This window comes from Electrophorus electricus, chromosome 9, assembly GCF_013358815.1.
Source record: "Electrophorus electricus isolate fEleEle1 chromosome 9, fEleEle1.pri, whole genome shotgun sequence".
NCBI lineage: Eukaryota > Metazoa > Chordata > Actinopteri > Gymnotiformes > Gymnotidae > Electrophorus > Electrophorus electricus.
The window spans coordinates 4,351,805-4,367,794 of NC_049543.1; the positions used below are offsets into that span (position 1 = coordinate 4,351,805).

The 15,990-nt window shown below is 45.9% G+C and overlaps 1 protein-coding gene across 1 annotated transcript in view; it reads right to left on the reverse strand.

Moving 5' to 3' along the window:
- The window catches only part of dnah10 (dynein axonemal heavy chain 10), a 43,966-nt gene extending 28,657 nt beyond the window's left edge, over positions 1–15,309 (reverse strand). The window contains exons 1-27 of the mRNA XM_035530155.1: positions 15,203–15,309; positions 14,949–15,057; positions 14,739–14,854; positions 13,679–13,880; positions 13,170–13,327; positions 11,896–12,126; positions 11,271–11,461; positions 10,049–10,247; positions 9,513–9,707; positions 9,182–9,352; positions 8,498–8,674; positions 7,968–8,126; positions 7,445–7,596; positions 7,134–7,285; positions 6,627–6,791; positions 6,260–6,467; positions 5,581–5,737; positions 4,862–5,341; positions 4,487–4,645; positions 3,944–4,060; positions 3,533–3,635; positions 3,194–3,372; positions 2,364–2,575; positions 1,806–1,962; positions 1,330–1,563; positions 994–1,116; positions 438–671 (exon numbers count right to left, since the gene is read on the reverse strand). Of these exons, the coding sequence (XP_035386048.1) occupies positions 438–671; positions 994–1,116; positions 1,330–1,563; positions 1,806–1,962; positions 2,364–2,575; positions 3,194–3,372; positions 3,533–3,635; positions 3,944–4,060; positions 4,487–4,645; positions 4,862–5,341; positions 5,581–5,737; positions 6,260–6,467; positions 6,627–6,791; positions 7,134–7,285; positions 7,445–7,596; positions 7,968–8,126; positions 8,498–8,674; positions 9,182–9,352; positions 9,513–9,707; positions 10,049–10,247; positions 11,271–11,461; positions 11,896–12,126; positions 13,170–13,327; positions 13,679–13,880; positions 14,739–14,854; positions 14,949–15,057; positions 15,203–15,286 (4,824 nt within the window). The 5' untranslated portion in view covers positions 15,287–15,309. The remainder of the gene's footprint in view (positions 1–437; positions 672–993; positions 1,117–1,329; positions 1,564–1,805; positions 1,963–2,363; positions 2,576–3,193; positions 3,373–3,532; positions 3,636–3,943; positions 4,061–4,486; positions 4,646–4,861; positions 5,342–5,580; positions 5,738–6,259; positions 6,468–6,626; positions 6,792–7,133; positions 7,286–7,444; positions 7,597–7,967; positions 8,127–8,497; positions 8,675–9,181; positions 9,353–9,512; positions 9,708–10,048; positions 10,248–11,270; positions 11,462–11,895; positions 12,127–13,169; positions 13,328–13,678; positions 13,881–14,738; positions 14,855–14,948; positions 15,058–15,202) is intronic.
- Between the last annotated feature and the right edge of the window lie 681 nt (positions 15,310–15,990).

The window sequence follows — 15,990 nt, forward strand, 5'->3', positions numbered from 1 at the left end:
CTGACAAAGGAAATCAAATTCTAGAGACTCCCTGATTCCATAAACCGAATCACAACAGGTACAGCACACCAACCCAACATTTGGGTTTCGTGCCATTTGCAGAAGAATATCAGTGGGCATAGAAGATATTGTCTCCTATATACCCATGGACAGGAGTCCTAGAGAGTATAACTGGCCTTGTCCTATGGGTGGAAAATCTCAGAGGTTTTCGTGTTTGAGGCTGGTATCTATCGTGCAATACAGGCAGAGCTAGCCAGCTAGCAGGTGGCAATTGCAAATAACCAAACTGTACAAAGATTGAGGGAAAAAAACTCAAGACTTAAGCCTAACCTTTAACATAACCATAGCCCAACTTTCAGTCCAACTTTAGCCTAACATTCAACCTAACCTTAGCTATAACCTCAGCATAACCTCTAGTCCCTCTGGAGTCTCAGTACCTTGATCATGTGCTCCTGCACACAGGCTGGATCGCTGCTACCCAGAATGCTAAGCAGTTCATCGTCTGAGATGAAGAAGAAGCGAGGGAAGGCGTTGCGTTTGGAGTCTAAGTAGTCGTTCAGGCTCTTCTGGCAGCGCTCCAAACCGTCACTCAGGTGACGTAGGTCTGTTAGGCGGTTTGGGACCAGGCAGCACCTCTTGATGCCTGGGTCTCGCACTGTGTCTGACATTATCTGAAGACACACACCACTCTTCTGACTCACACCTGGCACAACTTCAACCACTACATATCAAGAATCTGACTTCACAGAGTTTTTTATTTTATTTACACCATTTAGCTATCGCTTTTATCCACAGTTATGACCGAATAAATATGACTGAATTGCTTTTATCCAAAGCGACTTACAGTTATGACTGAATACATCTTGAGCAATTGAGGGTCTTGCTCAGGGGCCCAATATATATATATACACACACACATATATCCATGGTTGCTATTGGCACAAAATTGCACTACAAAGGTTCATAATGGACCTTTAACTGTTGGCCACTCACCTTTTTAAACATTTTGTCAATCTTGTCAAACTTCTTGGCTTCCTCAGGCAGCTGGGAGCGGATGTCCCCTCCGATGAAGATACTCTCCAAGTACATCCACTTCCTCTGCACTACCATCCAAACCTGGACCATGTCAGAGGACAAAAACACTCCTTAACTAGTTTATTAAAAGGTAAAACTTAACTATACCATGTTGTATTATATTATGATGCTTTAAATTGCTTCGTGATAGTAAAAAGCATTTATGTTAGTATGTTTTGTTAGTTCAGTATGTCCAGGAACAGCAACGCACAGTCTAGAAATTCAGCAATCTATAGGCTGTTTCTTGCAGCTGACCTCAATGACCTCACTGATGAGTGACAGGTTCTTCTCCCACTGCTGAACGCTAGCGAGGAAGGGCCCGATGAAGCGACTGCCTGCCATGCTCTGCAGGTTCATGGCATTGTCGTCCAGGCTCTGCAGAACCTCGTCCACAGCGCCCAGTACGTAGCCGCGCTCCTGCGTGCCTTTGAAGTAACGCTGCACACTGAACTTCATGTTCTCCCAAGTTTCCACCACCTCCTTCACACCCTGCAGAGAGGAGCATACAAATCCCCTCAACACAAAACCCCCTCAACACACAAATCCCTTAAACACACAGCTTTGACACAGCTCTGATACTCTGACACAGCTCTAATACTCTGACACAGCTCTGATACTCTGACACAGCTCTGATACTCTAAAACTCTGTTACAGCTCTTGGAGGGTTTAATCAGTGGCGGGTGAACTGAATCAAGTGTGCATGTCAAAGCAGGCCCTCGGCGATCCCGCACCTTCTCGATGCTGAGCTCTTTGACGGCAGAGGTGACGATGTCTCCGATGACATTGCCGTGTTTGTGCAGCTCCATGGTGAACATGTTCTCCAGGGTGAAGGTGTCAGGGTTCATCTCAAAGCTGGTGCCTGTCCTCTCCATCAGCTCCTTCCAGTGCCTTAGACAAACACAGTGAGTGTCCAGTGAGGGCATGCCAACAGCAGTGATTCAGCCAGGCCAGGGGAAAGGACATCTCTCACAGCGAGTCTTAGAAGGGGCGGGCTATCTGCTCAGCTGGATCAGACTTAGTTAAAAATGAACTGTTATTCAGACTTGATTTCGGACCGACCAAAGTTTTAACTGAGCACTTCATCAAAAGTAATCCAGGGGGAAAAAGCCTCTGTGATAATCTGTCTGTCTCTCTCACAGGTGAAGTCTGTCTCACACAAGTGAACCCAGTCTCTAATGGATGAAGTCTGTCTGTCACAGGTGAAGCCAGTCTCTCACGGATAAAATAGTCTGTACATGTCTTTAACAAATGAAAGTCTGTACCTGTCTCTCACAGGTGAACGTCTGTACCTGTCTCTCAGAGCCTCATTCTTCAGGTCCAGCAGCAGGGGCAGAGAGTCTTTGAACTCTTTCATGTGTCCATCCAGGAAGAAGGCCACAGGCAGAGCACGCACGGCCTTGGGCAGCTTCCTCAGGCTCTTAATGAAGCCTTCAACACCTTCTTGCAGGAGTTGGATGTTCAGGTTCACCCACAGAGTCTGAGACCACACTGACTTAGCAGCCTGGGACACACACACACATACAGGCACACACACACACGCACACACGCGCGCACGTGCACAAACACACACACACACACACACACACACACACAGGCACACACATACAAACATACAGGCACGCACACATACACACAGCACAACAGGCACACACACGTAAAACATAACAGGCACACACACATACACATAGCACAACAGGCACACACGCATACAACACAACAGGCACACACACGCATACGCACAGCACGACAGGCACACACACATACACACAGCACAACAGGCATACACACACACATACAGACACACATACACACAGCACAACAGGCACACACGCAGAAATCCGTGAAAAACGTTCACACATTCCTTTTTTTTTTTTTCCCATTTCAACCTTAGCGGTAAACAAAATTAAAGGTATGACAGAAATGGCAAATACAGCGGTCAGCTTCAGTGCAGCTGGCTGACCTCGACCTCGGGCCTGCGCGCCGAAATCAAACACCCAGACGTGTGGTCTGACGTGATGGAGACACAGACATACTGTGGACATACAGTAGAGTACCACACCACCGGGACCATCCCAAGGCCTTTTCTAGGGTTACATTCTCAGCGGCTCTGGACTCAGACCTTCTGCGCCCCGTAGATATCGTAGATCTGCCGTAGTCCTCTCATCTCCCTCTGCACACTGAGCAGCTCCGGGTACGTGGTGATTGGCAGGTCAAACAGCCTCTCAGCATTGGCCAGATCCTGACGGCCCGCCTCCATCTTAGACAGCTCTGTCTCATAGGTGCCCATGATTATCAGTCCTGAAAACGTGGGCACCAATGGCAGACTGTCAGGGTTAATATTAGCCTTGAATCAGAATAAAAAGGCTTTTTAAGGTAGACACAGCCTAAGTGTACACATCATAATAGCAGTGAGAGTACAACAGGGCTCTGGCGGCCATGCTGGGCCAGGTGGGATTACCTCTCTCCAGATCGTCCCCTACGGCTCCTGGCCCATGCGTGTTATAGCTCTCGGAGAAGATGGCCACTTCCTGCTTGTACTGATCTATCTGTTCCTTAGTTATCTGAGTTCACACACAGGAAGGACAACAATATTTACACACTGACGCTTTTATCCAAAGCGACTTACGGTTATGAGTGAATAGAGCTTGAGCATTTGAGAGTTAAGGGTCTTGCTCAGGGGCCAACAGTGGCAACCTGGTGGGGATTGAACTGGCAACCTTCTGATGTATTGTAAAAGATTTACAATACATATTGTAAATCTTTTGGTGTTCCAGTGCAATGCCATATTGATGCCAAAGTCAAAGCCACACCCCTTGCGCTCATATATCTGCCAGGCGTCCATAGCGAGTGTAAATGGGGAGCTCCTCACCTCGGTGAAGGTCTTCTTCACTCTGCCCAGACTGCGATCTACCTGCTTGGCCTCAGACACCAGACCATCCCACACGCTCCAAATACTGGCTACCAATGGCATCTCCTCTGCCGGGGCCTGGACAGCAAAATCAGTACACTCAGAACTGCTGCACCCACGTGCTACACCTGCCTGGACAGCAAGATCAGTACACTCAGAACTTCTGCACCCCTGTGTTACACCCACGTGCCAACCTGCCTGGATGGCAAAGTCATTGCACTCAGAACTGCTACACCTGCATGCTACACCCGTGTGCCAACCTGCATGTCAAACCGTGACCTACACTTACATGGTACAGCTGCTTGCTACATCTGTTTGCTACACACGCAGGGCACACCGGGTGTGTGCTCATATATCTCACCTGGAAGTTGCTACCATCCCCACGGTGACAGGTTTGACAACCAGGGAGCACACATACCGTCCTACTGATATAATATCCAAGCCACTCTGGATAAGGGTGTGTGCCAAATACTGTACAGGCCTGAACAGGCCGGCTGAGTTTACCTGTACGCCGTACATGGCCAGAGTCCTGTATCTCTCCTGGATGTCTGTGATTCTCATCTCCACCGTCAGAGACATGTCTCGGATGTTTGAGATGGTGCCAAGGACAAACTTCAGGTCATTCAGTGTGCCCGGAGTCCTCTTTAGATTGGCTGACAGTTGCTGTTTCCATTTAAAACCAATGCAAATATGTTCAAATCAGTTCCGATATCTGCTGTTTACAATGGTTTATTTAGTTAAGCTAAAATGCATCTTAAATCAATTCATTTCAGACTAAAAGGAAGTACAAATAAGCAAAACTAAGCACACAGGAAGACATTTACACTAGAGCCACAAGAAATATTTGATGCTTTCACTGCACTGGGTATGTGACATCACCTGGAGCTCACTGTGCAGGGCGTCCAGGTTTTCCCGGGCGGAGTGGTTAAGCAGGCGGCCCAGGGAGGTGAGCCAGGCCTGGGCGTTTTCCTGCACAGTGCAGGCCAGGGGCTCCAGAACTAGCCTGACCATGTGCTCGTCCTTTACCAGCTGCTGCTGTGCCACCTCCTGGATGACGCGAGAATAGAACTGCAGCTTCTCATCGTACATCGCGCACGAGGGCTTCTTAGCGGCAAACTTCTCCATGACGATGACCTTGTCGAGCTTCCAGAGGGGGCGGTATCGCTTCCAGCGGTTCAGGTAGCGGCCCAGAGAGCTGAGCAGCCGCTGGGCACTCTGGGACACGGCCAGGGCACGCTCGTTCACCTCGGGCAGCTGGCACACATCGGTGTAGAAGCTGAAGATGAATGGCTCTTCTTCGCCGTCCACGCGCTGGGCTGGGCACTCGATACATGTGCCACACATCCAACGGACAAACAGCTGAAGAGGCGGGGTTGGAGGCGGGCCAGAGAGTTATACGAACCCATAATAGCTGACTCAACACAACAGAGGCCTAAGCACCTAATGCAAGATTTCAGTTTTAACCACAAGTTGGATAAAAGCTTTGGTCCCCATTAGGGGTTTGCAAGAATAAGAAAGTGTGGAAAAGTTCAGTCCATCTTAGTTTTTCACAGCCTGTTTGCAGAGGGGTGGCCGTGCTCCTTCTGGACTGGACTCACCTTGGTGGTCTCCACACAGTCCCGCACACTCTGCATAATGAGCCGGTACACCTCACTGTTCTTGGGGTGCAGCACGATCTCCGGGGCAGACAAGACGGCCTCGATCTGGAACAGTGGGGTAGAGCCCCTCAGGGCGGCGTTGAACACCTGAAGGTTTCTGCAAAAGACAATTCACACTTCAACACGTAACATAACCTGCTGTGAAAAACACCGTTGCAGATATGTGTCAACCTGATCTGAGGTCAAGTGCAGTCTGATATGAGCACACTCTCCACTGATTTGAGGATGCTTTCAATCTGGTCTGAGGACTCTTTCAGTCTGATCTGAGGACACTTTGATCTTATGACACTTTCTTCTGATCTGAGAACACTTTCCTCTAATCTGAGGACACTTTCATTCTGATCTAAGGACACTTTCAGTCTAATCTACGTACACTTTGTTTGACCCTAGGACACTTTCAGTCTGAGCTGAGGATACTTTCAGCTTTGACACTTTCACTTTCCTGTATCAAATCTGGAAGAGGACAGCAGGTCATTAAAAACGCCCGAGCCACAGCGTGATCTCTGAGAACACTAAGCATCAGTCGTCGGTGCTAGAGAGTTTCAGTAAAATCATCATCACCATCAGCGATTCAGTCTAAACGTTACACGGTTAGCGTGGAGGACAGCGCAGGTCTTACTTCAGCACCATCTTGGTGAGGGAGGTGTAGACCTTGCGTTCCCAGTATGAGTAGTAGTGGGCCATGTGCGTGGCCCTGCTGCTGTCTGTCTCCATGATCAGACTCTCCAGCTTGGTGAGCAGCGGCCCCATGGCTGCATACTTCAGGCTCAGCAGGTTCATGTCTTTGGCCCTCTCGCACTCAATCAGCTCAAAGAACTCCTTCACTCCTGTGGCCCGAAGCATACACACACGAACACACAAACATACACACACACATGACCACACATGCATGAACACACAAACAAATACACACACACATGAACACACACACAAACACAGCATTGAGATAAGTTCTCCAAAATGACTGGTAGTCTGGTGGTCCCTACCTGGTAGTGCACCTGCTTTGTCTGGTATTGGGAACTTAAAGAGATTTGCTGACTCTATGGACAAAAGTTTGTCCTCTATGTCTTTTTCATTCTTCTGAAGCTGATTCACCAGGGACTCGAACTTTGAGGTCGCCTGGCTGCATCGGCCGATGAACTCAGCAATGCCTACAGGACAGTGGAGAAGTAGGACAATGATCGTACAGAGAACTGAGATATGAAACAGGGAGCCGTCCATTTCACAGCCTGCCTACCCTACACGCACTGGAGAAGCCGTCCCACATACTGACCCAGCTACAGTTTTACTACACTAAAGTGTGGGCCACCCAAGGTGGATGGGTTTACCTTAACCCTGATGCGTTGACTTTGACATCTGGCTCAAATCAAGCTTTTAGAGGCCAATAAAGCTATACAGCCCAGAACATCCAAGAATTATTTCAGTTATTGAATAACTATTGGATATGAATCTGAGCCTGAGGAGATAAATATGGCAGTGTGTGTTTGACGTGCCCAGGGCGTTCCAGTTCAGCCTTCTGTGTCCGGCACGCATCACTTTCCTCAGCTCCAGAACCTGTGTGGACAGCAGCATAAATGCTGCGTCCTTCAGGCTGTCCATCAGAGCGTGGTAGCGCGTCACCACATTCTTCAGTCCATCCACGTGTCTGAACACAGAAAACATGTGAGGGTCATTTCAAATCGTCACTTTATCCCAGAAGCGCGGCGTAAGGTGAGAGACACAGAATGCGATACGTAAGTGAATTTTCTCCTATTTCCAGTAGACATTTAGCTAAGCCGTCATGAGCTGTGTGAAGAAGTGCTACCTGAGGAGCTTGTCTTCCTGTAGGGCTACGTTCCACGCCAGCTCGGGGACCGCATAGCCCAGCTGCTCCAGGTACTTGGTTTCAGAGATGATCTCCTTCAGCTCAGGGGCAAAGTTCACCACAAAGCGAAGCTCCCTGCCCAAGTCCTGCTCCTGAAAGATCGCAGACCACACCCATCAATGATAAATACACACTGTTTACAGCAGTCTGTTGAATTTACGTTACGGGCTAGTTGCTACACCTTTATGATAATGTGGCCCTGTTTTTACTTCATAGATTTGCAAAGCAGAGCAGAGAGAATATAGTTTAGAGACATGTTTAAAAAAAAAAGTCCATTTGTTATAATAAATTTCAAGTCCAGCAAGTCCAGCTCAACATACGCCTGAACCATGTAATAAAGGGATATATAGCTCTCTATAACCTGACTAAAGTGTGCTGGCAGCTGGACCAGAGCAAATATGCCGACTGAATTAAGGTGTGTGAGGACAGGCTTGAGACCCAGTCTGGGTAGAGGGTGCCTGACCTTGTCATTGTAGACAGCCCCGGAGCTGTCGAGCAGCAGGAGAATGGTCTGGTTCATGAGCTGCGGAAGGGTCTGCTCGCTTTTCTCCCTCCAGCGCTCATACTTCTCGCCCTCATAGCTGCGCATGTGCATGCCCACGGCCAGGTAATGCGCCTTGGCCTGCCAACACACCACACCAGGTCTCTCTCTTGGGATACGTAGCTAGCAAACCATCCACTGACTTATAGTGTGTGTTATATAGTTTTCATAAACCATTCCCCAATACTGCTGAGCGTTAACACCTGGTAGTCATTTGAGGACCAAAAAGCCACTCCACCAGCACCATCTACAAATATTTCTAAGACGGGCTGATTAGAATGTTCTAGAAAAGGAACTGACAAAGACAAATGAAGCAATAAGTAATCTTTGCTAGTGCTTGTTGAATAACTCTTGGGTCTGTGCTTTAAGGTCTGGTTTTTGTTCTTTACATCTGACTGGGTCATTTGGAAACACACAAAATATATATTTTAACTCCATAACAGTTGGCTTACTGCTTTCCCCTGTTTACTCTCCAGTATTTCAGGCACCTCCTGGAAGCGTATGATGGTGTTTTTGAGTTGCTGAAAGAGAGAGCGTTCCCAGTAGATGGCCCCTGCTACCGGGGGCTGGTTCTTATTCAGAGGTGGGTTGTCTTTGTGCTGGACAAACATCTCATTTATTATATCCACCTGCAAAAGGTTCACAGATTCCCAAATCAGTGACACAAGTAAAGGTCCTCAGTGGGGTTTTGTTGAAAAGTACTTTACTTTGCTACATAGTTCAAGGCACCAGGTACAATTACTTAGTGAAGTCTATAGGGTGACCACTTGGTTGAGTCTATGGGGGGGGGGCACCTGATTAAGTCTATGGGAGGGACCACTTGGTTGAATCTATGGGGGGGACCACCTGATTAAGTCTATAGGGGGGGACCACTTGGTTAAGTCTATAGGAGGACCACTTGGTTGAGTCTATGCGGGGGACCGCTTGGTTAAGTATATAGGGGTACTACTTAGTTTTAGACTATGGGAGGACTACTTGGTTGAGTCTATGGGGGACCACTTGGTTTAAGTCTATGGGGGGACCACTTGATTAAGTATATGGGGGGACCATTTGGTTGAGTCTATGGGGGAACCACTTGGTTAAGTCTGTGGGGGGACCACTTGCTGTGTGTGCAGTTTCCGCTGACAGCTAAGCACCTCTTTGCAGTACTGAGCTAGGATGTCACTGAATTTCTTCATCATCTGGCTGTTGAGAGCTTCTCTGGAGCGGACGTGTTTGAACTTCAGCAGCATGTCAAAGGCTGCGGAAGCTGAACGCAGGGTTTTGAATGACTCGTCAATGAAGTTGATGGCCTCTCCCTCAATAGCCTGCATCAAGAGAGGTCCAACAGCGCACTAATGCTCTCAAACACACTGATCAGCACGATGTTTCTATCCTTTGGGATGAAGGCATTAATTCTAGAATGATGGCCTTGGCTAAGGAATTAACGCATTGATTCTAGAATTAAGGCACTGATTCACAACCCACCTGGACTTTGCTCTTGAAATCCTCCATGACCATCTTCCAACTTCCCATCTTGCGGATATTGTAGGGGTCAAAGTTCAGCTCCTGGATGGGCTCCACCAGGGTGTCCACCCAGCGAAGCACTTCGTCTATGCTCTTTGGATCACCCGTCACTGCCTTCAGCTCCGGACCAAAGATACTGTAAAACTCGTCCATGGTCTACAGATTAAAAGTGGTCATGTTAATAGACCAGTTACACACACTGCCAAGCAATGGCAGACAGATCATATAATTTGTCTGATAAATCTGATCTGATTTGTCTGATAAATCCACTTATCTTTAGTAAACATATTAGATTAGTACAGAGATTCTTAACCACAGGGATCCTATGAACTGCAAGGTTTCCATTTTTATTCTCTGTTTCCCCTAATTTATCAGATAATTAACAAATCATGTATGATCTTATGTGTGAAAACAACATTCAGTGCTCCCTTTGACTATGACTGGGATAGAGAGTCACTGAACGTTCTTGTTAGCTTCTCGCTTGGCTGGTGTCAAACCTGCAGTATATTGTAGAGATCCTGGCAGATTGAAGCCATGTAGTCTGTCTTCTCAAAGAGCTTCTTGCGATCAAACTCCCAACGTGCATCCCTGCCTGACTTCTCAATTTTGGCTCGGACGTCAAAGTAGCAGGCTTTCCACTGGTCCAGAATCCGCTTACCATCCAGGATCTTGGCCTTGGACACTTCTCGCCTGTCTCTACATCAGCAGCAGTGAGATTTACAGCAGATTATATTCTATAATGTTCTCCCCCTTCATACTGCTTCAACTGGCTTTTCAGTGGACACAATAAATTCAGTTAAAACAGACAATTTTTGTGGGTCTGTGTGTTTTGGGCTTAAATGCCTTAGATTTGGTTTTACAAAAGATGCAAAGATGAATGAATATAGTCACAATGGCGATCTTCGGGGTCCAAGCAGTAAAGCCCATAAGTAAATTCAGAAAGGTGCTTAGACAAGAAAAAAAAAAGGCATGTAATTTTACATAATGGTTCTTTGATTGTTTGAGCAAAGGCCTCTATAGAAGCAAGACCTCACAGTGTAGAACTTATGGGCCAAAACATGAACGTGCCCACTTCAGGTTGTACAAAGAAGTTTGAATTTGCACAAAATTTCACCAAATGGGCTATATGTCTGCCTCTTCAAATGGACTATATGTCTGCCTGTTCAAGACACCAATCCTATGAATCATATACGCAAATTAAATCTGTTGTCTATATGCAAAACATTGCAGTGATTTCACCCAGGTTCTTGTATGACGTCTTGGCTATCCTATCCTTACTTCTCATGTGCAGTTTAGAAACCCCATTATCCTTGTACGATCTATCATCTGAAAAGGCTGTGAATCAGTGTTTGTGAAGCTTTGATATAAATTGTAGCAGGAACAGCAAAAAGCAGTTTGTTATGCAAATTAGCTTAGAAGCAAAAATATTTTCTCATGGCTTCATGGTGTAGGAGTAATGCAATGAAAGGCAAAATGTCAGGGGGTTTGGTTTCACCTGCCTGAGTAGTGAGAAAGTGCTCTACCCATCCACAAGGCTTTATGTCTCTACCACTTACAGCTCGGTTGCCACAATTAATTTTTGAGGAGAATTTTAAGAAAAATCCAAGCAATTACAATGTTCCTGCAATGCATGCTTGGACCCTAAATATAGCACTCATTGCAAATGTATGGTTTGGTGAAGCTTGCAGTTGTGCAGTCTGTGTTAGCATGTGAACTCACTTGAAGAGCACACGGACGTCGATGACGCGTGCTACTCGCTCTGCCAGCTCCCAGGCAATGCTCTCCATCAGAGGCACCATGCGTTCGTCTGTGTTGTAGTGGCTGGAAATGACCCACACCATCCGCAGGCTGCTCATCATGAGAGGGAGGGTGTCCAGGATCACGTTGAAATTCAGCCCTGTTGCAAGGTTCTGGAACACAACATACAAGTGTTACAGTTTAAGTGATGCCCTGTCCTACATTTCCAATGATTCAAAGTTTTAATTATCAAACACAAGAATGGCTGTACTGAACTGTGCTGAACTGGAACTGAACTGAACTGAACTGTTACAGTAGAGGCAGTAGACGCCCCACCCACTCACCTTGAAGGACGGACAGCAGAAACCACTCCCTCTCTCCTTAAATCATTATATGCAGAAAAATCCCTGCTGACTTTTTTTTAAAGCAAGTCAGAAGCCCCACCCGTTAACCTTAAAGGTGAACAGGTAACGGAAGCCCCACCCACTCACCTTAAAGCAGTACTGACAGCATTAGTTCTGCCCCTTCAATTGAATATGTACAGGCAGCAGAAGCCCCGCCCATACACCATACAGATGTTATAGAAGCAGGAGCCCTGCCCACTCACCTTAAAGTGCCTCTCCAGAGTTCCGAGGAAGCGAACGTTCTCCGTAGCCTCCAAGTGGTAGCTGCCCAGCTCAGTCACAGTCAGGTCCAGGTTCTGCACGGTGACGGGATCAGCCAGAGTCATAACCTCCAGGACCTTCTTCACCACTGGAAGTTTGAGCTGCTCGCTGAGGGCACTGAGTACAGCTGCTCGCTCGCGCCAGAACTCCACCTCTGCCATGGGCCCGGGGGCCTGGGGGTTCAGGAGAGACACCAGGAGAGATACCAGCAATAACAAACAAACAAACAATCCTGAAGAGAAATCACATGGAAGCACATCTGGCATAAGCTGTGCTAAAACCATGTACTTGTGCCTTTATTCCTATGTCTCACAGCAAGCATCATGTATTGTGTAATGTGTATTCTATGTAGGATCCTGTATTGTGCTACTGTATGTTTGTGTTTCTACTCACCGTGAAGATGTTATTTATAGATCAATATTAATATCAGTATTAATTCAATATTAATATGAATCAGTATTAATAAGAAGATATTTCTCCCAGTTGTTATTTACCTTGGAAGAGGTAAAGTTGTGTCTCAGAACATTTGTTAGGGTTGTGATTTTGTTTATACTGTCATGGTTTTTTACTATTTGTTTATTGTTGTTTATTAGATAGGCGGTGGCTTGTTGGTAAACATATTGAGTCTTGTTTTGAGTATTAGCAACTGGTAACATTTTAAAGAGTAATTTTACTGAATTGTGAATTTATCTATTAATTCTTAAAAACCCATAAATGTGGTGTTGAAAATGTGGTGCAGATGTACCTTTTCCTTTCAAATGTTCTTGACAAATGATCAATTTGTTGTTGACCGTGGAATTCTGTTCCTTATGAAGACTGGGTTGTGCCAAAGCAGGGTGTATATACTGGGTGTTATTTCAGGTTTTGTATATTTTTTCACTTTCCCTCCAATAGTTCACTTTAAGAGCATTTTGATTTGCAATAATAATCATCCTGGTTAGTAAAATATGCGTAAGTGTCATTTGTAATCCAAACGAATCTGATGACTTTTAAGTGGGTTGAATACTTCCTCAGGGCACTTTGTCACGCTATAGACACGCCACAACCACTTTATTCAAATACTTACAATTAGATACTATAGCTAATCTAGGTAGCCTGTGTTATCATTCCTTCAACATTGTAATTGAACACACACAGAATACACCTGTAAGGAAGGCCATCTTTACAGGTGAATGCAGGTGTGAATGCAGGTGGGCTGAAGGTGACCAGAACACACCTGGGGTTTCTTCTTCTGCTGTTCCTCGATGACGATGGTGATCTGAGCCTGCCAGTTCATGACACATTGCTCAAGCTCCTCCACCACCTGTGGACTGGCCAAGAGTGTCTCCATGTCCTGATCCAGGTCTAGCTCTGGGATGTGTAATTTAATCTCACCTGCACAGGAACAGTGAGGATGCTAAAACCAGATAGCCAGGTGAGCATTTTCATAAAGGATCTGAGATATGAACGCTATAATATAACTGTGACGTGCCATCTAACTACACTTACTGGGAATGTGGTTGGCCAAAATATGCACAGCACAAAAATCTAAATGCTTTGATTTGTTAGTGCACTCATTTACATGGTGCGCTTCCACAGTATCAATATTGCAGCTGCTATAGTTACAGTAATTACAAATAATAATAATGTACTGTACATCCTTCATTTACATCTGTGCTTGTGCAGTACTTCCCAGAATTCCTCTGGTGAACAGGATGTGTTAGTGGCAGAATTGCTTAAACACACCCTCAATCTGTTGCAGAGTCCTGTCTATGTGGCCCAGGAACTTGTGAGCGCTGTTGAGAAGTTCGTCTCGCACAACTGGCATGCCACGGGACTCCACCTGCACCTGCTGGCCCATGTCTCCACCCTCAGAGCCTAGCGCCACCTGCTGGTAGCCTCCATCAGTGAACTTCAGCTGGTTCACAGACAGTAGGGGGATGTACACCTGCAGGGCAGAACAGGTCTCTCAATGTACTTGATTTATTTGTGTTAGACTATGACACAAGAATATATATTCATGCATGTTCTCATTCCTGCCCGGAAATGTCCTGTTTCTCCCACCTTCAACTAACCCTGTTAAATACTCGTTTCCTGTATGGTCTGAAGTTTTTCCCCCCGCACTCCTGTCCTGCGGCACTATTATACCATCCTCTGAAGTGAAATTTACATCAATTCAGGACGATTTGCACACAGCATAAGTTTAATGTTGTGAATCTAGTGTAATTTCAGAACTAATACACTGACTTGGCCTTTTACTTGTTCAGACATTATTTGGGGGGTTTTAGATGCCATCACATCAGCGTATTCTTCTGAACATTCTTCTTTTGTGTTCTGTAAAATGCCTAATATGTTAGTGACACACTTGGAAATGTATTTTTGTCACTTGTACATATTTATTCATTTCCCACCATTACAAATACTGACAATATTTACATAATTTATTTGTATGATTATTTCATCCTTCCTGCTTACTTTTATTAGAACATGTCTTGTCCTCCTTTGCTGTCTGATGCACTATACTAGCGATACTATAGTATACTAACAATGTATCATATTATACTATCCCACAGGATTATAAAGGGGTTTTTCTTATACGGGAATCCTGCAGGACTCTGGATTTCTGTGAGATTCTTGTATAAAAGTCATACTCTTTTAAAAGATTTTTTTTATTTTTATAGAGTATCTAGGTTATCTGATCTGTTATCTGAGTTATTCTACTGACTCGATGCTAGGTGTGTTTAAATAATTTTCATGTGTGTCATTATAGTGCTTCATTAATATAGTGCTTGTTTCCGTCACACACGTGTTGGAGTGTGTTCCTGAGCATGAGCAGACAGTGGCCACTAACGAGGCCCAGCTGCAGCAGCTCGGGCATCAGCTCTCCCGCCTCCGTCAGGTCCGCCGGCTCAACCATCGTCTCTGAAACAAAGGTCAGCGTGTGGCCCTCATTAGTGCGGGGAGTCGAAGCCACCCACCACATCAGCGCTCCCTCGGGTTCGCTCTGACTACCCACCCTTCGTGCTCCGCAGGAAGTACAGCGCACTGGACTTCATGAACCTTTCAGGGACATAGTTCACAGCCACGTGCAGCTCTACGCGGTAAATAGTTTGTATCTCCACTCTCTGGCAAGAGGAGAGACAACAAGGTTTGGGAAGAAAAGAAAAACCACTAAAGACAGACTGGAGCTCCCTTCCATGTGCTATGAAAATCACGTTGATGGTCTCTCTGATGCACTAAAACAGAATATGAAGCAATGGGGAGAATTACAGAGACTGGAGGCTGATCTTCAGACATGTCCTCTGTGCTGCCCTCGGTTACGGAGTCCTCTGCAGGGCACACAGACTCCATCATGTGATCCTGTAAAGACTCATGGCCATTCTTTTTCTCTTCAGCCAGGCAGACACCGGAGGATCGACAACATAAACAACAATAGAACAATAGTCAGAGCCCACGTTCCCTCTTCAGAGACGTAGCTGCTCTACTGTTGTATGATGAGCCTTGTGTGGCTGCATGAGAAAGCGTGCCCTTTTAAAATTTACATTTCATTCCATTTCACTGTTAGAACTACATTTCTGCAGCGTGTGAATACTGTGATTGTAAATTCATTATGCGGCACAATTCTTGCCTGTTGTAGAGATTGTCATCAGTTAGAGGAACACGTAGCCTAACCTTGCTTAGGTGCATTAAGGCTGTGGTGAAGGGATTTAGTAAGGACTCACTCTCTGTAGGGGACTTCCCTCTCTCTGAGGAAGGAGCGTCAGGGGTACTGGTAGCTGCGGACTGGCTTGTCTCGCCTTCCTTTTCCTCAGGATTAGGAACTTTGTGCACGTTCAATCAAACAATAAGAAACCAGTAATAAATAAATAAATAAATAAATAAATAAATAAATCTGTTACCGTGGGACTTCAATTTTGTCGAAGTTTATTAAGATATTAGATATGCCATCTTGACTTTCAGTCCCCACGACCAAAACATGAAAATGATAACCTTCTCTTGGTCAGCATCACGCATGCGCTTATTTACTCATTGCTCGTCCGGTGACTGGAAATTAGTTA